General features: G+C 36.3%; 2 protein-coding genes across 7 annotated transcripts in view; both read right to left on the bottom strand.

The window, feature by feature from the left end:
* The window catches only part of CATSPERB (cation channel sperm associated auxiliary subunit beta), a gene marked incomplete at its 3' end in the record, with an annotated part of 166,814 nt that extends 154,554 nt beyond the window's left edge, over positions 1 to 12,260 (bottom strand). The window contains exon 1 of the mRNA XM_079912794.1: positions 12,242 to 12,260. The remainder of the gene's footprint in view (positions 1 to 12,241) is intronic.
* The window catches only part of TC2N (tandem C2 domains, nuclear), a 47,174-nt gene continuing 37,257 nt past the window's right edge, over positions 11,723 to 21,639 (bottom strand). For 2 of the 6 annotated variants that reach the window (XM_079912346.1, XM_079912347.1), the window contains exons 10-14: positions 21,115 to 21,229; positions 18,070 to 18,269; positions 15,942 to 16,016; positions 14,533 to 14,623; positions 13,129 to 13,319 (exon numbers count right to left, since the gene is read on the bottom strand). In XM_079912346.1, the coding sequence (XP_079768472.1) occupies positions 13,282 to 13,319; positions 14,533 to 14,623; positions 15,942 to 16,016; positions 18,070 to 18,269; positions 21,115 to 21,229 (519 nt within the window). In that variant the 3' untranslated portion in view covers positions 13,129 to 13,281. Of the gene's footprint in view, positions 12,407 to 13,128; positions 13,320 to 13,506; positions 16,017 to 18,069; positions 18,270 to 21,114; positions 21,230 to 21,639 lie in introns of those variants that run through there. The other 4 variants (XM_079912345.1, XM_079912348.1, XM_079912349.1 and 1 more) reach the window with 4 other exon arrangements.

The following is a 21,639-nucleotide window of genomic DNA, read 5'->3' as shown; positions in this document are numbered from 1 at the left end:
TGCCCTTTCCACAGAATATTTCCTGATAAACCATTTACACAAGTCTTCATCTCAGGGTTACTTTGGGAAAACAACCCAAAACAATATGTACAAGTTGTAAGGATAACTACAGATTTTATGTACACACTATGGGGTAGGTTACTAAACGGTTGGCTCTGCCCTAACAGAACCCATGTAGTTGGACATACCCATAAGTAGAGAGTTCGAGTATGTTAAAGCCAAACCAGGAAAGCATGGTATGGGGTATGGTAGGAAAAGACACTGAGAAGTTAGGAAACTTAAGGCATTCCTGATTGTTAGACTTTATTAGACGAGGCAATGTGTTATTGAAGGAAACTATAGCATAGTCTCTAAATACATCCCTAAAAATAGCATAGACTATAGCTTCTTTTCTATTTAAGATTTGGATGGGCTTATTCAAAACAGATCTTGAAATGTTATGTGACAGAACTAAGCACCTATCCAAGAAGCTAGATAGAGGAGAGCTGGGGCCTGAATCTCAGCAAGCTGGACATTATTCTGAAGAATCAACTCTCAGTCACATATTGGGATTTAAATATTCTGTGATTATGCATCCCTCTCCCCTGCAACCACCAAAGAAACCTCCCTCAAGTGTCCACTAACCTGTGGATACAACCTTGGGGGCTGAGTTTTCTCCTCTAAACATTTTCTTAGAGCGAAAAAGTTTCCCCAAATCATACATAGGTAAGAGTTAGAGAAAACTAATTATTCTACAGCGGGCTTATCTGAGTTGATAAAAATTTAAGTGTACAACATATTTGCTTATGAATCCGGGTCTATTCATGTGACAGGTGGTACGATGACTCCATACTTAACTTTGACTTGACATTCCTATTGGCCCAAACCTCTCACGCCCTTTTAAAACAAAGAGCTGGCAGTAAAATCCAACACATTGTATAACTAGCCAATGTTACATATTGCTCAGAAAACTCTACACTCCCAACAGGAAGTTCCAGGAATGAAAGTGTTTCTCAGTTTCATTATTAGTTAGGTGCCCTATTCCAGTCACCACAATAGGTAGGCTACAATGAACACATTCATTCCTGGGTTGTTTATTTCTCTGAAAGTGATTTAAGGAACAAACTTAAAATTTTTGAAGTAGGTCTGACATAATGAATTCTTTCTCATCTTTGAAATAATATACTGAAATATGCATCAGAAAAGCTTCTAAGGTGCTTAAATTTTTGAAAGACTAGCTGCTGTTAATTGCAAGGTAGGGTGACAGTTGAGAAGGAGCCCAAAGTTTTCAGTTGGCTCCGAAGGTGGATGTCCTGCACCCTGCACTTCACCTAAGTCTTGCCCATCAGGAGTCAGGCAAGGAGAGGCATACTGATCCCATTAGAAGGGCCTAGATTCTGTCTACCACAATAATACCACAAGGCACTTTGACCACCTGCTGTCAGTGGCCAAACCAATACATGTTTAACAGAAAGGCAGAGTTTTGACTTTTCAGATCTAAGGTCTCAAAGCTGAGACTTTACTCTCAGTAATACAACTGTCCATGTTTTAGCCAGCAGCAAAGCAAACATTTAAAGCTGTGATTTACACTACTTACAGTTACTAAATGCAAAACTTAAAAAACGAAATAGCAATGATTTTTTAACCCAAATTACCATAACCTTTCATCTCATGGGGACACTATATATCATCAGAGAGAATGGAATGAACATTTGAGATTCAACTCTAAATTTTCCAATATGTTTTACAAAATGCACTTATTCTTAAAGGCAGGGAGGCAACTGAGGGTACTAATTCAAATGAAGGCTATTTTACGGCCACTTGGGGTATTTAAGAAATAATAATAAACGCAAAAACTAGATTTCCTTTATTTCTTCACAGTTTGACTTGTCAATATTTGATGTAAAAACAACAAGAAGTCAAGGCAAAGGACAAGCTTATAGTAAGTTATGTTTCCTTTCCAGTCATGCCAAAATAATTCCATTTCATTACTCAAAAAGAAGAGACAGAGCTTCCCTTGTGGTACAGTGGTTAAGAATCTGCCTGCCAGTGCAGGGGACACAGGTTCGAGCCCTGGTACGGGAAGATGCCACATGCCACGGAGCAACTAAGCCCATGTGCCACATCTACTGAGCCCGCGCGCCTAGAGCCTGTGCTCCACAAGAGAAGCCAGCGCAATGAAAAGCCCGCGCACTGCAATGAAGAGTAGCCCCCGCTCGCCGCAACTAGAGAAAGCCTGCGCGCAGCAACGAAGACCCAACCCAGCCAAAATATAAATAAAATTTAAAAAAAAGGGAATGAATGTAATTCAACTAGGTAGATCTCTAATTGGTTACATAATGGTTAAATCAATGATATTTAAAACATGCATATTAGAGGAACAGCTCCTAGTGGCAAACATTTGAGCAACATCTCTACCTTGGCCGCTTTAAAAACTTTATCAATAACTAAGGCACAAAGATATAACAAAATGATTTTTAAATTTTGAATTATACAAAGACATAGGCTTATTACCTGGATAATATTTGATATCTCAATATTTCTTCTACAAGTAAAATGGGCAGTAACTTATGTTATGAAGTTATTATATATTCTAAAATGATTTTAGCCAAAATATGGCAGTTAACACATTACCTGGGGATGTAACAAGTACTTGATGTTTGTTGAGTCAAAGATCACCAGACTAGACTTCAGGAAACATGAATACTTGATTCAGCTCTGTCACAAATTAGCTGATAAATCTATGCAACATTTACTTTAGATCCCAGTCTTTTTTTTATAAAATGTTCATTTTGTCTCTAAGGTTCTATGATTCTAAGATCAATCAGATGGGCTAAGTAGCTATTAATATATTAAAATAGGAATAATAATTTGAAAATACATACCTCATGTTAAATGTCATCAATTAGTATAAAATAGGATTGGAAGAGGAGGAAGGAAATTGGCCTAAGACTTAGTGGTTTTATTGCAAATCCAAAGAGTGATAAAATGGGGTAAAATGAATGAAATCCTGGGTCACAGTAATAGAAGTATAGCAGCTAGACCACAGAAGGGAATCATCTTTTTGCAAGTGCTATGAGCTGGTCAGATCATATCTAGAACATTTAGTATTAACTGCAAACCAGAAATGCTGCAATTTCTTAATTTTATAAAATAATTTATTTTAATGTTTCTTCAAAAGCAAAAGTTGCATAGCACTGATAATTATTAATTCAGGCATCCAGGGCCCTAAACCCAAACTTGGGTTAGGGTGAGAAGAGGCAAGGTGTGATGGTGAATTTTATGTGTCAACTTGGAAGGTGTTTGTGGGTTAGATTAACATTTAAATTGGTGCACTTTGGGTAAAGCAGATTGCCCTCCTTAATGTGGGTGGGCTTCACCAATCTGCTGAAGGCCTGAATAGAATGAAAAGACCAAGCTCTCTGAGCAAGAGGGAACTCTCCAGCAGAGTGACTTTCAGACCTCATCTGGGTCCTTGCCTACTGGCCTTTGGACTGGAACTGCACCATCTGCTCTCCTGGGGCTCGAGCCTGCCTGCCCACACTGCAGATTTTGGATTTCTCAGCCTCCAAAATCGTGTGAGCCAATTCCTTACAATTTATGTTTGTGTGTGCATATGTATGTGTGTGTACATATTTTAAAATTATTAAATACATTAATTACATTAAATATATAATTATATATTTTATAAATTATATTAATTTATAATGATAAATTATTATGAATATATATTTCTATATCTCCATATCCTATTGGTTCTTTTTCTCTAGAAAACACTAAAGCAGAAGGTTTCCTGAGAAAATGATTCTGAGACACTCACAATATGTAGAAATTAGGTAGATGAAGTGGGAAAGAAAGCGGAAGGCACTGACTAAAGTGTTTTAGGCAAAGGAAAACAACATGAGCATAGCTCCAAAGGGCAAGAATGTATATGAGACACCCACATAGAAAGCCCCAGACCTAAGCTAACGATACCAGGTATTGAGATTTTATCAGAGTCTGTCTCTTATTCTGTATCCTGAGAAAAGGAGAAATAAGTATTCCCAAGGACCATAGATTTACATATCATCAAATTACTTCTCTTTTTCTCAGGACTATTTCAGGAGACTTCTGGCATGTAATTTATCTCTGTTCGTTAATATTAACTATTGCTATTTAACTTGAGTCAGATTCAATTTGGAAGACATCCAACCATTAATGGTCATTCAGTTACACAAAAATCAGTTGAGCACTTCTTCCCACCACTTTCTCATAGACATACATGTGAGGCAGTATATAAACACACACTGAAAAAATTAAAAGTTAAAAATTTAAATGACTGGCACACAGATTTAATTATAAAAAAGAAAAAAATACAGAAATACAGTTTTCTCTGGAACCCACATATAATCAATACCCTGTACCCATAGTTGATTTGAAAGCTACATTTACTTAAGTCATTTATCTGCATAAGATAAAGCATTTCTCATGTGCTTATAATTTTCTTTGGGTATGAATATGAACTTCTTCAAATGGACATGATTACACTTATGACCAACTGGCTTGGTGATGGTAAGTCATGTTTTATTCCTGTTTTTCCCTCCATGCTTGGAAACTAGAACTTTGTTTCTACATATTTGTTTCTTCATTATCACTCCACCTCTATGACAAAATTATTTGGAATCTTAGCAGATATAGTCTTTTCCATAAATGTAAGCTTCCAGATGTTTTTTATAAGTACGCTATAGTAACCCTCCTCCCTTCAAAAAATTTTATTGATGGTTTCTGTAACTGTGACCATATCCTAGAGACAGTAAGCAGAAAGGTTAATCTCAGATTAAGTAAATTCCTCAGTAGCTTAGCTCTAAGGACTTGTAACTTCTCTAGCAAATAATGCTGTGTATATACTAAACTGGTGATGACTACCCTGCCATATTGGTTAATGCTGTGGATGAAAAATTGCTTTCCAGTAACTTTCAATCCACAAAACGGGTAAAGACAGCACTGAGTGAAAGAATCTCTTTCCTTAAAATTCTATAATAGGTATAACAAATTCACCTAGAGGTTTTTTTTTCCCTGCCAAGATTCACAACCTGGATGCAAATTATTGCCACTGTGACTCACTGCTACTGATGAAGTATGTTAAACCCCTCAGGTATGCCGGGGAAGAAAAATAGTGAAAACTATTATCTTGTTTCATATACCCAGGTAATATCATTAGGAAAAAAATTTTTTAAATTCTGTCAGCTTTCAGGAAAGAACTAGGAATAGGAACCCCCAGAGCATTTATTATCTCCACAGCAGAGACAGAATGCTAGACACACGGAGCACTCATGCCTCTTAGAACTGTACACTCTGAGCCAAAAAACAATGACATCATTCCAAACATTTTCCTGTTTTGTTGTTTCTGCAACTTACTTTCTTCTGGACTAGGAAAAGGAAAACTTTTCCCCTTTGTTTTTTCTCAAGCTTAGTGTTTTCTGGACTGGGAAAAGAAACAAACTTGACTGTGATCAAATCTGTCATAATGTTTCCATCACTCTTCCAGCCCTGCTGTAATCATTTATTCCCCTCACTTTCAAGAAAACAGATGTCATTTTTCTAATTCTACAAGAGAAAGGACATGTGTGTTGCGTGCATGGACACACACACACAGTTTAAGGCAAATCCTACCATTTTAATGTTACTCTCTTGACTCTCGATAACACTATTTCCCTGAAAAAGCCCCCTGTCGTTAGCCCACTCTTCCTTTTGCCTTGTCCATATGTTTCAAAAAATTAAAAATATCTTTAAGAAAAAAAAGAAATGTTTTTAGAAAAGACTACTTTTTCAATGTCCCAGAGAAGAAACTGTGCTTAGTTAATAAACAATCTAGTTTTAACATTTTAAGAAAATGTTTCTGATGCCTTTTGCCTCTCCTTCGTTTTCCAGTCTGAAAAGACAGAAAATAATTAACATATGTGACTACATTGGGGAGTATAAGTATGAATAAACACACACACGGAGAAAGTAAATGCAGAAAACTGAGCATACTTTCTCTTTGGCTTTCCCAGATACTCTAAAAATAATCTCTTACAATACAAAGACGTCCATTGTCTTTTTTGGTTAAAGTTAACTAAAAAAAAAAAATCACATTTAGAAAATCAACCTCAAGGCTTCCCAGGTGGCGCACTGGTTAAGAATCCGCCTGCCAATGCAGGGGACACAGGTTCGAGCCCTGGTCTGGGAGGATCCCACATGCCACGGAGCAACTAAGCCCGTGCGCCACAACTACTGAGCCTGCGCTTTAGAGCCCGCGAGTCACAACTGCTGAGCCCACGTGCCACAACTGCTGAAGCCCACGCACCTAGAGCCTGTGCTCCACAACAAGAGAAGTCACCGCAATGAGAAACCCACGTGCTGCAACGAAGAGTAGCCCCCGCTCGCCACAACTAGAGAAAGCCCATGTGCACCAACAAAGACCCAACACAGCCACAAATAAATAAATTTATTTTAAAAAGAAAGAAAGAAAGAAAGAAAATCAACCTCATCTCTACTATCTTTTAAAGCCAGGAAAACCCAAATATACAAGTAACCGAGATAAAAACTGATTTGCAAGTGGTATTGTTCTTACAATAACCACAGTACTTCCCTAGGTTAAGAATTCTGAGGTAATTCTTTTCAAATGGTCACTTGATATATACGTACATCCTGTTTTAGCTCAGAGTAGCTCAAGGAAAATAATACTTCCAAATGTACTTCTTTTGAAAAAAAACCCCAGATAACTCATCAATATATTACGAACATGAGCATTTGAAGTAACCTAAGACAGAAGGAAATTAAATGATGACAATTAGTATATGAAAGAGTCATACGGAAGGAAGACCAGGAACAGATTTTCTGATCTTGTATTTGCTCATTCATTGACTGAAATCCATCAAATTTTACTCAGAAATATTCTGTGTGTTCTGATATATTCACTATAATATAAGCTTTATGAAGGCAGTTTTTGTTTATTAGGTGTATTCCCAGCATCTAAAAATGAGTGGCACAAGGTAGTTATCCAACAAATATTTGTTGAATAAACATCCCTATGTTCTAGGTAGGTGGGAATTTACACTAGAGGACTCTTCAGGTCTTGTCCAGACACAAGAGTCAATGATTTTATTATCACTGATCAAATTAGTTTTCAGATTTTCTATGAAAAGAGCAAAAATTGAGCATGAGTTTTGGTAAACAGCGGAGATGGGGGAGAGAAGGAGGAAGGAGGGGAGTGAGGAAAGGAGGAAAGGGAAGGATAGTATAAGTATTTTGTATACATTTCTCTGAAGGAAATCTAAATTATGACAAGGTGTCTTATGTAAAAAGAAAAAGTGTATAGTATTAGGAAGTGTACAGTATTAGGCACCTTGCTGAGAGATCACTATACGACTACATCATTATGAGTAAGAAAATATTACCCACCTTCCTTATCCCCAGCCTTACTATCTGTGAGGACATGTCCTTAATACTGAGCTGTATATAGGGTTAGGTTTACTTCTCTGAACAGCCTCTTCTCTGAATCCCTTTCTTAAATTCTATCAGAAAAGGTCTTCAAAATTCTCATTCTGTCCTTCGAGGATTAGAACTGTGACCTAACCAATCTTTTACTCAAGTTCTTTTCTACAGAAGACTTATGAATGCTGTTTAGGCTGGTAAATAACTTAAGTAGGTTATTTACATCTTACAGGAAAATTTCAAAGCTGGACACAATCTAAGTATCCTTCCATTTTATACAGGAACCAAACTTAACTGGTTCCCTGCAAAAAAAAAAAAAAAGTTTAAAATAAACTAATACAATTTTTGTGCTTGGTAATGATACATAGTAATCTGTTAACATGCAACAATAACATAAAATCTGATGAATACTCAGCAACTCACGAAATTTAGCATCAATTATGTTATAAATACTGCTCAGAATTTCAGAAATTATTTTCTTTCTAGGTCTATTTTTCCTAGGCTGTAACTCATAGTGTGAGGTTATCGTATTTCTCTTTTCTATAATTAAGAAATACGTCAATGAATTTTAAAAGTAAATGTACTAATAGTGTATAATCTAGCATTATCTCTCTCCACAGGAAGATACTGGCCTTTAGCTATCACTTCACTGAGCAATATAACATGACTCAGTGTGCTCATTCATTTTTTTCTGTTTATGCACTGCTATATCCCTAACACCCAAAATACTGCCTATCAGTTGAATGAATGAATGAACAAACATTTACTATGTATCCATTATGTGCCAGGAACTGTGCTAGCCTCAGGAATGCAACAATAAACAGGACTCTGCTTTTGTGGAAACTGCAGTGTAGAAGAGACAATAAACAAAATTTATGCAATTATTTAATCACAACTATGATAAAAGCTATAAAGGAAAATTATATATGAAAATAGGAACTAACATTGCCTAAGATGTAAAAAAAGGCTTTTCTGCGGAACAGACATTTAAGCTAGCACCTAAAAAAATAGGATATGGCAAAGGGAAGACCAAAGAAGAAAACTATGCCACACGGATGAAAAAACACGTGCAGAGATCCTGAGGAAACTAGGTGAATACTGTCTTCCAAGAACGTAAAACAGATCAGTGGAAATAGTTCAAGATGTGGCTGGAATGGAAGGCAGAGCTCAGACTATGCAGGGCCTTATAAACTACGTGAAGGATTTTGGACTTCACACCAAGAGCAATGGGAACGAAGGAGTGACAATCATATTTGCGTTTTAAAAATACCACTCTGGCTGCTGGGTAGAGAATGTATTAGAGGGAAACAAGAGGGAGACCGATTATGGGGAAAGTACAATACTACAGGTGGAAGATGACTAGGTAAGTTACAGTTGAGATGGAGAAGTGGGTGCATTCAAGATCTACTTATGATGTACATTTCTGAATAGGGTGATTGATTGACTATGGAAGATGAGAGAGGAGTTCCAAGTTGATTTCTAGGCTTCTGGGATGACCAACCAGGTGGATGATAGTTCATTTTACTTAGATGGGGAGCAATGGAGGCCAGATTTGTGGTAGGAATGGGAAATCAAAAACTGTGTTTGGGATAATGTTCAGGAAAAGATGTCCACATTAGTCAAATGATAGTGAAGCTCGTTAGCAAGATTTGTATAGAAGCATAAATTTGGCAGCCTTTAGCAAGTAGACAGCATTTGCAGCCATGGGAATAGATAAGATTGCCCTGAGAGATAATGTAGAAGGAGAAGAGAGGATGGTCTAGGACTGAGTACTAAAGAATTCCCAATTTTTAAACTGCATGAAGATGAGCCAACAGAGAACAAAGGAAAGGATAGTCTAGAAAGGTAGTAAGACAACGCACAAAGCTTGAAAGCTAAGGGAAGAAATGGTTTCAAGGAGGAAGAGCTCTATTGTTAAGAAAACTGAGTAATAAAGAGAAAATAGCTGAAAAGCACTTAAAGCTTCAGCATGAGGTTCAGTGGCATGGCAAGGATGGAAGAATGAAGAAAACAGGCTAAGAACAGAGCAGTTAGAAATTACCTATGAAGAGGAGACCAAATAAACCAGAATCTAGAATAGGGTGGGAGGTCTAGGAATTTCTTAAAAGAAGGAAGTAGGCCACAGAGAGGCCAGAAGTGTAGGTGACCTAACATACTATGCTGAGAAACTAATGCTCCTACTCATTAATTACACTTAAGTTCTTAATAATTACTCAGGAATTTGTTGGGATTGTTTTCTACCAGTTACAATACTTGTTAAGCAAGCAGAAATGAACGTTTTAGCTGGGAATGAATAGGCTGGTGAGAGAAGGAAAGTGAAGAAAGAATAAAATTTCCTGTGATAATGAAATCAGAGCTTCTGGGAATCTTCACAGGCCACATGTAGACTCATTCATAGTAGTAGGGCCCAGGGGGATCCCAGGGGATCTGGGAAGACAGATCCACACCAGGAGCATGCCGCATTGCCCTTGTTTTATATAATGTTTCCATAGGTTCCTTCATCGATACAGACACTTGACCTCCACAATGATGTCTGTTGGGTTCTTTACACTGAACTTATCACCAACCTATTTTGAGAGAGTCATGCATGCACCAAGGAGCTCTGAATGATGATAGGAAGACTCCAGTAGAGGACAGGCTCAAGGAATGAGAGAATAGGCATATTAAAAGGAATGAGATTCCTGAAAAAGCAGAGTATTGGATTCAGAATTCACAAGAAAGAACTGACTTGCTAACATAACAGAGGATGGATACAAGTAAGAATAAGTTTGTGGATATGACAATGGGATGGTGAAGGAATGCCTGACATTGTTTTTTTGTGTGAAGCATGAAATAATATATTCTATTACTAAAGTAAAGACAGGAGTAGGTGGGTTGAAGATTAGAAGAGGGTGGAAGGAAGTACAAATTTTTTCACAGTAAGTCAGCTGATAAAAAAAATGAACTAAGATTGCTAGTTTGGCCAAGTCAGTGATCACGAATTCACAGTGCTGCCAATCTGCCTGGTTTCGTGTGTTTCAGATCAGAGATTTAAACCTTTCCTAATTCCTTTGGCTGTATTTAATTATTTCTTTAGTTGAGCCTCTAAAGCATTCTGTCCATACCTCAAATCCTGCTTCTTATTGCAATCCTGCTTTATATTGTTTTATTTCCCTAAATTAAACCCCAGAGTAAAGAGCATCTTTGTGTCCCTGAAAGCACCTAGAACAGCTCTTTGCATGAAGTGCTATATAGATATTTTTGTATTTATTAAATATATAAAAATGACTAATTTTAAAATTTGTTTTTAATTTAGTGCATACATTGTATAATCAAGAAAGATTAACGATCTAGAATTAAACTAAAAGACAACTTAGAGTCACAGTCAACGAAATTTCTCTCTGTTAAAATTAAGGACAAATCTATTTTATCCTCCTGCCTCAGAAACTAAAGAACGGTGACCTAGAAAACAAATTCCACATCAAGAAAACAAATTCCACATCATGAGAAAATGAAAACCATCATATTCTAAAAGACATATCTCATTCAGTGATTTATCCCAGCATGGAATCAGGTATCTTTTAGCCATTTGAGAATGCATACAGACCTTTCTTTCTAGACATCTACTGCTATTATCAGAGTCCTATGGTTTAATATAGCTATATAGTTGCTATAGTTATATGATTTAACTTAGTTATCGATTTTAATAAAATACTGTTATTTTAGAAATCAGACTTTTTATACATGAAAAGGTTTAAAAATCTGTAACTACTAAGTTAAAAAATTTTTCCATGAGGAAATTACTGAAAATGTAGGCAGCATTCATCTTCAAATAATTCATCACCCATAAAATATAATCTAATTTTATAGAGCTACATTAATTCTTGTAAACAAATAAACAGAAACTCAATAAAATAGAGTTGGAAGACCAGAAGGGGGAGCTCTCATGCCCTGCAATGCTAGCAGAGCCCAACAAGAAGGAAGACTCCTCTTCTTTCCTGGCAAGGACTCAGCCAATGAAAAGCCATGGACTCTTTGTTTATGGTAGTCCTCCCAACTTCCTTTTCCTCTCTGTAAAAGTGTTTTCCTTTGCTGGCAGGCGGGGACTTGCTCGTGACTCACCATGTAGCCAACCCCAAGTTGCAATCTTCTGTTGATCCCAAATAAATCCACCTTTCCTAGAGAAATATCTGGCAATTTTGAATAAAAAATGTTGTCATATCAGTATGGACAGAACAAAGGACACTGCCATCAAGCTGCCCGAGACAGTGAGCCCTTAGGGAACTCAGGACAGAGACAAACGGGCTGCACCCAGAGAGAACTCAGGATGGGAAAGCACAGGATACTGGCCCCGGAGAGCTGAGGTGCACATCAGAGGAATGAATTCAATGAGCCTTGCGTCTTTCCACACACAGAAAAGTACTAAACTCCTTGAGATGCCTGGTTTTCTTTGGTTAACTGTAGACTTTTGATGTCCTGACTACCTGGTCCTCGCTGCAACAACCCCTATATACCCTGGCTCCTCCCTTACCTCTTCGGGGCAGTCCCTCAGAACTATCTGAGAGGCTGTCTTCTGGGCTTGAAATCCTCAGAAAACCACTGAATAAAACATAATTCTCAATTTTTATGTTGTGTATTTTTTTTCAGTCAACACAGTCTATTTATTTCAGGTCAACACTCTTTAATACCTTTTTAAGTCTTAAATCCGTATTTCAAAATGGACAGGTACTTCATATATGTCCACTTTTCATAACTCTCTTCTCAGTGTTTCAGCAAGAACTTCAAGCATTTGAAATTTACTGTTGAACAAGAATTACAACTAACATACCAGAAGAACACTAGGAGGTATCTGCTACAGTTAATTTTATGTGTCAGCTTGATTGGCCAGGGTGCCCAGATTAAACATTATTTCTGGGTGTGTCTGTGAGGGTATTTCCGGATGAGATTAGCACTTGCATCAATGTGGGTGGGCATCTTCTAATCTGTTGAGGGCCTGAAAAGAACAAAAGGCAGAGGAAAGAGGATTTGCCCTTTTTTTTTTTTTCTTGCCTCACTGCTTGAGCTGGGACTTCTCATCTCATCTTCTCCTGACCTCAGACTGGGATTTATACTATTGGTTCCTCTGGTTCTCAAGCCTGTGGACTTGGACTGAATTATACCACTGGCCTTCCTGGGTCTCCAGCTTGCATGGCAGATTGTGGGATTCCTCAGCTTCCGTAAACATAAGCCAATTCCTCATAATTAAAAGAAAACTTATATCTCCCTCCCTAGCTATCTATCTTCTATTGGTGCCATTTCTCTGGAAACCCTAATACAGTTGACCCTTGAACAATACAGGTTTGAACTGCACAGGTCCACTTACATGCAGATTTTTTTCAGTGAGTACATTCTCCAGTACCACATAATGCAAGGTTAGTTGAATCTGTGAATTCAGAACCACAGGGGGCCAAATACAAAGTTATATTCAAGTTTCAATGGTGTTGGGGGTGGTACCCCTAAGCCCCGTGTTTTTCAAGGGTCATCTGTGAACATTCTCACAACTACTGTAGATACAGACGTTTTATCTGGAACTTCCTTCAATACACCCTACCAAACAACAAAAGTAAACATACAGCTTTGAAATATCCATTACTGCCATAACATAAAGAGTTGAAATTTATTGCAAATTTCCAAAATCCTTCATAAAAAAACAATTATTTGATTAAACAGTGGAAATTTTTGTTGGGAAATATAGTTTCTGTACATTAGTATCAGAGAAATTCATATAACTGTATTCAAACAGAAGATCAGTTTAGGTTATTTTCAGACCACAATTATGTAACTTACTTCAAAATCCCACTGGTTCCCTCTGAACAGTCTGATAAGAGCTTATCTGATATACTTCAGTGGTAAGTTCTCTAATTCTGCTAAAAAATCATACAAAACCAAACAAAAGCCAAACAGAGATGTTATGTTTTGATATGGACTGCAGCTATTTAATTGTATTAATCTGAAGACTTATAAATAAATACACTGTTAGGGATTAGCACTGTGCAAACTATCAGCTATCAGTGTGAGCTCTCCATGGCTTTCTCTGGTTACCAAGTATCATTTTGGTTCTCTCTCATTGTTATAAGTGGGTAAAGGTCAAGAAATGCCAACTAAGTACAAAGAGAAGTGATTTTTTTGCATAGTATCTCATTTTTTATTACCAGTTTCTAATGTTTTTCTCATAACATGAGTAGCTATTAAGGAAACAATATCACCTGTATTCAGTACCTCTTCATCTGAAAAAGGCTTAAGTAAACACTAATTAAAATATCTGGGATCTTAGTTGTCAACACTTCTCTAACTGAAGTCTTTTAAATAAAAAGGTTTTCTTTTAATTTTTTTATTTACCTAGGATTCTAAGGCATACAAGAAACCAAGAAGTCATACCTTTCCTTCAAATTATACATTACACACATATTGTAAAAATATTGAAAATTAAATAATTAGAAATTGCATTAAATACATGACTACTTATAATAAATTTAGGAATTGAAAGCATTACTAGAACACAAAAAAACTGCTCAAATAAAATTCTAGCTTTTTTTAAACAATAAAGTCTGTTACTTATCTAAAAGCCAGTAAGTACACTTCTTTCTTTGGTATCTATTAAAATGGTTGTGTTTGCAGAGGATTTGGAGGGCAGTGAAACTACTCTGTATGATATGAGTGGTGGATACAGGTCATTTATGTATTTGTCAAAACTCACAGAATGTACAACATAAAAAGTGAACCCTAATACAAACTATGGAGTTTGGGTGATGATGCGTCAATGAAGGTTCAGTGACTTTAACAAATGTACTACTATGGTGGAAGGTGTTGATAGTGGGGGAGACTGTATAAATGCGGGGGTAAAGGGTATATGGGAACTCTCTGTACCTTCCTCTCAATTTTGCTGTGAACCTAAAACTGCTCTAAAAAACAAAGTCTATTTTTAAAAACTCTTTTAAAATAGTTGCCATTTGTCTCAAAGATTCAAAATACCACCACAAAAGGTGATTTTTCTCTTGAAAGTCCATGTGAGTACTCACTAATATGCCATTTTTCACAAATCTAAAAAAAATTATTTCAAAATGCAGTGTCAGAGAGTACCTGTCAACATCCCCGGTACACCATAAACTCTAGGCACCAGAAGCAAAGGGCATGTAAAGTATGTACATTTTGTAGCTTGAGAAGGTGGTACCTAGGAAAAGGGGAATTAGTGTTTATTTGGGAAAATCTTAATGAGATACACAGAACAAGAAATGAAAAAGGCATGCTTAAGTTACAGCAAAGTATACTTGTGGCCTGAAATATCACTATCTATCTCTTGGCACGTGTGGTACAAGGTAAGAGAGAAAGAAAAATGGAAGATGAAGCACTTAGTCTACCCATTAGCAAAAATAAAGTCACTACTTTCCAAGATCAGGGATGGTGTTATTGGTTTCTCCAAACAACTGTGCTTTTTGGTCATAGCTTGTCTGACCAACTAAACTGAAATTATCCCTACATACTGAGTTGTAATGAGTACCCGAGAGAAACTGCAAAAGAAAATATTTATTTGCTACATAATGTTATCATGTATGGCCAGTTTTAAAATACAGGAACATATTCTAATGTTGTGGATTATAGAACAAGCAATTTCTATTTAAAAAACTAAAAACAAGGAAGTGATTATCATAAAATATTAAATTTGCTCTTTAAGCTCATTTAATTCTGCTAATTACGATGGGCCATATGGATGATAACCTTATTTCAACTCCAATTAAAACAAAGAGGATGTGAAGGAGGAAACATAGCAAAATGTGTGTACACCGGGTTTCCAATTAAACTTCAACCTTCTGGTGTTTTCATTTATTCTTGCCAAAATGTAGTTTTCTATATCTGAAGTTTCTTAGAGATAAATAGCTTACTAAGTGGCAATGTGATGACTTAAGGGTAAGTAATGATAAACACAGGCCACAAACTTTCCCCAAATGAGAAGAGTTGAAGTGGTTCAATTCACTTTTGCTTTCTGAGGGAAAATATGTAGCGAGGGGTTAAACAGTGGAGTTAAGATCTAATCAATCTTGACTAGCACTGAAACAGTGGTAAAGCCTAGTACTAACAGAGACTTGATATAGTGGATTTTGAATATCTATGTAAAGCTTTAAAAAGCCTATAAACATAATATAGCAGCAACTATCTATGATTGATATTCCCATTGACTTTATAATTTATTTAGTTGCCCTAGTAATACTACCCATTTATTTTATTGTCTATTTCGGCCAGTTTTAAAGCATTTCCTTTACTTTGGATATCTGGTAAAATTCATCCCATTTTTTACCAAGTTTGATTTTCTATTAGATCCATTATATACTATAATTATGGCCTCCATAAATAAATTGATAAATGTACTGATCTGTCTCTTCAAAATGGTAGCAAATTGAAACTGTAAGTCTTCTAAAAGAATGTCAAGTTTGTCACCAAATTAATGTGCAGGGTCTTCAAGATGGATTTAATTTGTGCCACTTGATAACAACCTTTTCTGGATTTTTAACTGTCTCTTTCCACTGGTTCGCTGCTTCAATGTTATTACTGTCTTCACTTATCCAAATCTGTAAAGGAACAGTACACTCATTAAACTTAACACAATAATGGTAACTGAGTTCAAACCATTAATTACTCTTACTAATGAAAGACAGCTGGACGTTTGGTTTACATATTTTCAACTAAACATCTTTTCATTTTTCCAAAAGTTTGATTTCTCTCTTTGAAACGTGATGTTAAAACACTTAACCTATTTAGTCACTGAAGACTATTTTATATGACCCAATTCAATGTGAGATATTACAAAATCACTTCCTCCAAAACGGTTATTAGTATCCTTTCTTTCTCAATAAATCTAGGAGCTCAATTTAAAATTGATCCCAACCACTCAAAAACATTTTTGTAAAGATTAATTGAGACTAATCATGATTTAAACTGATTGGTACGGAATGTGCATTTTAAGTATCTTTTACATTAAATAAAACTGTAATTTTAATTGAAATCTAATAGTCATTCTTCATACCAAACAATTTCATTGAACCTATCACTTATGTAACTTTATATAACAGATGTGAATGAACTTGGGAAAACCGTAAAGCATTTTGCAAATATAAGATATCACATTGTATGTTATGTATCACGGAGACAAGGTGAACAAGGAAACAAAACAACCTGAATCCTCAACTCAGCTACAGCTACAGTAACAGCTGTAGCTGTAGCTACAACTCAGCTACAGCTACAGTAACAAATGCTGTTACTTTGGAGTTAACTTCTTTGAGACTCAGTTTCTAATTCTTTTAAAAAAAGAAATTGGAGCAGGGCACTCCAAAAAGGTTTGGTTTTCAAACTTTTTTCTCTAAATTTCTTGGTCTGAAGAACTTTTCCTTCAAATAAAATCTTACAAAACACCCCAACATATGAAACAGATAACATAAGAGTGCGTTGGCGGATAGAGGAGTGGGAGACCTTGATTTCACATGTGCCTGCCCCACCATGGTGGCTCCTGAGGCTACCAGAGGAGCCAGAGGGAACAGATGGCCAACAGGAACCTTCCAGAATTATTACTCTTCACTAAAATCTCAACCAAGAAAGTGGAATCACCAAAAAAGTTATCCTGAAAATCATCTGTCAGGTAAATCTATTCCATTCATACATGGTAGTTGAGGCTTGACGATATGCGAAAACTTTAACTGAATTCATTTCATAGGCCTCACGACTTTGAAAAGTTTGCTAGTTATACTAGGTCTTGAGTTCAAACTCTTTTCCAAATAAGAACAGATGAAGAACAACAAAACTATAATATTTCTGACAAATACTTTAGGTAAAATATATGAAGTGAGTGAGAGTATCAATCTTTGAAAATTCACATATAATTTGAAGATTACAGGTAGACTGCTAATAACATCTTGTCAAGTAGAAGCCTTTAGACTAATAATACAGATTTTGGAATTTAAACGTGAGTCAAACAATTGTAATTAAGATAAAAGATACTGGACAGCTACCAGTAACTCATTTAGAGTAAAGAAAGAACTACAAAAGGAAACAAGTTCCTGTAGGACTGGCAAGTAAGCAAGTGTTATGTTGTCTTATACAAATTACTATGAATTTTTCAATAAGATTAATCCAGATGACAATACTGACTAAATAATATCACAACCACTGTTAAAATCGATGTTTTCTAGGAATTCAAATCTAACACAATTCAGCTAATAGCATACAGAGTTAAACATTAAATTGAACATGACACAGAATAAAGTAAGTTGGATACCTTAAGTAAGCCTTAAGAAATTTGACTGAAATACTTAGTGTTCCCTCCTTCACAAGGAACGAGTCAGGAGTACTGAAAAACTGATCTTTCTTACTGATTTTAAAGTTGAAATGCTCAGGAGAAAACTTATTTTAAGATAAGAAGCCTGACTGCTCAGAAATTCCAACTATTTTTGTATTAAAGCAGAAAACCTGACAAGATTTGATTTTTGTGGTGAAACTGAATTTTAATTTATGATGAACAATTTTACTCTATTCAACCTCAAATTTATCCTGTATTCCCTTTGTTAACCAACTGTTTAAATGCATAGAAAAGTGCAAGGATAGAACATGAGATAAAAACTCCCCACTAACCTGCCCCACAAAGTGTCTTCTTCCTACAGAGCTTCGACTGTAAAGCTTAATGAGAAAAGTAATTTCTTTTTCATTTTGTATAAGTGGAAAAATCATAGTCTCTCCCCACTTTACTCTTCCATTGGAGGCCTTCAATAAACGTGTCTTCTTCTTATAAATCAACTCTCCCGAGCTAAACATTGCCACCTTCACAAAAAAACCTAAAGAATAAGAAATTTTGATAAATAAAAAATTTTAAATGTCATATAAAGAAATATATCCATATATTGTCATAAAAATATCAATAAGCTACTTTTAAAGATCTGATGAGCTAACTGCCATAACAGGAAATATCTCTAGTAAATTTTATAATTATTATCATAATTTATAAGTAACTAACCTTAAATGAATTTACTCTTCCTCTAAGCTGGATGCCCTTAAAGACTGGAACTGCAGACATAAATAACAATCAGCAGCAAAGGAGTACACATTGAAAAGGATTATACAAAAGAGAGGTGCCAACTCTTTGGAGAGTTGGAGGAATTTATTTCACAAATTTATATAGGTAAAATTCTTTGCTTGAGACTCCAGAAGTTAAACATATGCCCACTAGAGAAAACCTATTCTTTAAATAAGTTTGAGATGTAGAGCTTCCAGTAATGGTAGAATAGCTTTTACAGACTAACCTCTCATAGATGACAATTATAAACTCTGGGGAAAATATGAAAAACAACTGTTCAAGATGCTAAACATTGACGAAAAGGAGAAGGAAACTAGAGGAGAGTCAACTTTAAAAGATGAGAACTTCACTAAGTAAAATTCAGGTTTATACAGTTTTTCACCTAAGCCTGCTCCCCAGTCTGACATACAGTGCTTACAACTCGAGCAAAAAGTGCAGTCTGACTAATTTGAGAAGTGATGGTACAGAGCTGGGGCTGCCAGACAGCAAGAAAGTAAAGAGAGAGTTTCCAGAAAGGAGGGAGCCACAAAGTAAGAACTGAGGCTGACCATTATTTATAAAATGGAGATCACTGGTAATCCTGATTAGCAGTTTTGATTAAAGGAAGATACCGGTTAATGTAATAAATTGCACTGTTTTGTCCTTGTTTCCCAGAATCAACCCTATATAGTCTTGGTAATTTAACTTATTCTTTTAATGCCAACTTGGACTTTACTTGCTTTTTATTTTATGATTTTTCCATCTATCTACATAAGTGATGGTAGTCTATAGCTATTTTTTGTGTATGCTGTCCTTTCTGTTTTGATAGCAAGAATATGCTAACCTCATAAAGTTACTTTTTCCATCTTTTTTCATGCTGTGGAACAGCTTATATAGAATAGGAATTATATGTTCCTTGAAAGTTTGGTAGGATCTGCCAGTAAAATCATCTTGGCCTCTGCTTTTATTAGAGGCAGTTCTTTTTTTTTTTTTTTTTTTTTTTGCGGTACGCGGGCCTCTCACTGTTGTGGACTCTCCTGTTGCGGAGCACAGGCTCCGGACGTGCAGGCTCAGCAGCCATAGCCCATGGGCCCAGCCACTCCGCAGCATATGGGATCTTCCCGGACCGGGGCACGAACCCGTGTCCCCTGCATCGGCAGGCGGACCCTCAACCACTGCGCCACCAGGGAAGTCCTAGAGGCAGTTCTTTAACTACTTTTACATGGTTATTGTTCTATTGATTCCTCTCTCTTCTGGAGTGAATTTCAACAGTTTTTTTCCTCAGAAAATCATTTATTTTATATAGCTGTTCAAATGAATTGGCACAGTTATAATTGGTATTGTCTTCTGTATTTATTTATTTTTATAAATTTATTTATTTATTTACTTTTGGCCGTGGTGGGTCTTCATTGCTGTGCGTGGGCTTTCTCTAGATGTGGCAAGCAGGGGCTACTCTTCGTTGCGGTGCGTAGGCTTCTCATTATGGTGGCTTCTCTTGTTGCGAATCATGTGCTCTAGGCACGTGGGCTTCAGTAGTTGTGGCACATGGGCTCAGTAGTTGTGGCTTGCAGGCTCTAGAGCGCAGGCTCAGTAGTTGTGGTGCATGAGCTTAGCTGCTCTGTGGCATGTGGGATCTTCCCAGACCAGGGCTCGAACCCGGGTCCCCTGCATTGGCAGGTGGATTCTTAACCACTGTGCCACCAGGGAAACCCTCTTACTTATTTTTGAATATATTCTGAGATTCAAAATTGAAATTATATCCTCTTCCTTGTCTATGTTTTCTTTATTTTTTTGCTTGATCCAGTCTACTATAGGTTTGTCTATTTTAATATTCTTTTCAAAGAAAAATCTTTTGGTTTTATTGATTTTGTGGGTTTTTTGTTGTCCCCATATTTATCAACTTCAACTTTAGCTTTAATTTCTACTTCTACTTTCCTTTGTGTTTGCTGTTGTTTTTCTAGCTTCTTGGACTGTGCTCAATTGTATTTATTTTGTAGTTACTTTGTAGTTACAGTGGACATCCATTGCTTCTACCTACCTCCTGATATTTTCTCTTCTTCTAGTAGGAAAGAGGAACACTCTTAGTCCTACTCTTAGTCCTTTAGGTAGGACTGACCTCAAACCTCCCACTCCAGCGGCAGCCATGTGAAGCAGCCCTAGACAACCAAAATATCAGAATCCCTGGCTGTGCTCAAAGGCACAGGCAAGAAAGTATTTTGAGGTTTGTATCTGATATTTTCAGTTTTTTTTAAAATTAAGTTTCTAGTTAGCAGAGTATCCAAAAAAGGGTACAGACCTAGAGAGAGGATAAATTATCTAGGCTGGTGAAATATAGCTGACAGTCTTCTGGACACTCAACCTATATTAACTAATGAGCTAAATAAAGAATAGCATCAAATGCAAGAAGGTCACAATTGGGTAAGAATCAAGAGACCAGTGGATTAAGGTAGACACAGTGGCTAGTAATTTGAAATCCAATAAAGTAATTTTAAGTTAAAAGGTAAGTATGTAAGTTAACTAACAAATGTAACTAAGATTTTAATCTTCACTGTAAGAAACACAGGAAAAAACTACCTTTTACAAATATTTTCTGAAGATTCCACTTTGAACCACTTTGACATACTTACTCAAAGTCAGGGGTGTTGATGAGCTTGGAAGGTATTGAGCCTCAAGAATCTGTAACTGAATTCTGCTATTTACCGCTTGAAAACAAGTCCCCAGTTCAAGTTCTGCATGGCAAACCTGCATATTAAAAGAGTGTCATTTGCTAATCAAGAATAAAGTTTTGGCATATTTCAAAAATTCAATAATAAAGAGCTAAAGTTAGAAATTTTGAAAGCACTGCTTTTTACTGACACACAAAGCTAAGTGTTATAAGAGAAGGGAAGGTTAAGATAAATGTCATGGATTCTGTCAATATGAGGTACTTACTGACTTTCATAAATTCTGATTATATAAGTTACACATACATACTGATCCTTCAAAATCAGGGAGACCAAAAGACAATTCAAATTAAAAAAAAAAAATTAGGGCTTCCCTGGTGGCGCGGTGGTTAAGAAAGAATTCACCTGCCAATGCAGGGGACATGGGTTTGAGCCCTGGTCCAGGAAGACCCCACATGCGACGGAGCAACTTAAGCCCGTGCACCACAA

This window comes from Stenella coeruleoalba (genome assembly GCF_951394435.1).
Source record: "Stenella coeruleoalba genome assembly, chromosome: 2".
Lineage (NCBI taxonomy): Eukaryota > Metazoa > Chordata > Mammalia > Artiodactyla > Delphinidae > Stenella > Stenella coeruleoalba.
Note: the sequence above shows the minus strand (reverse complement) of the source record. Positions and strands in the feature narration are given on the sequence as shown.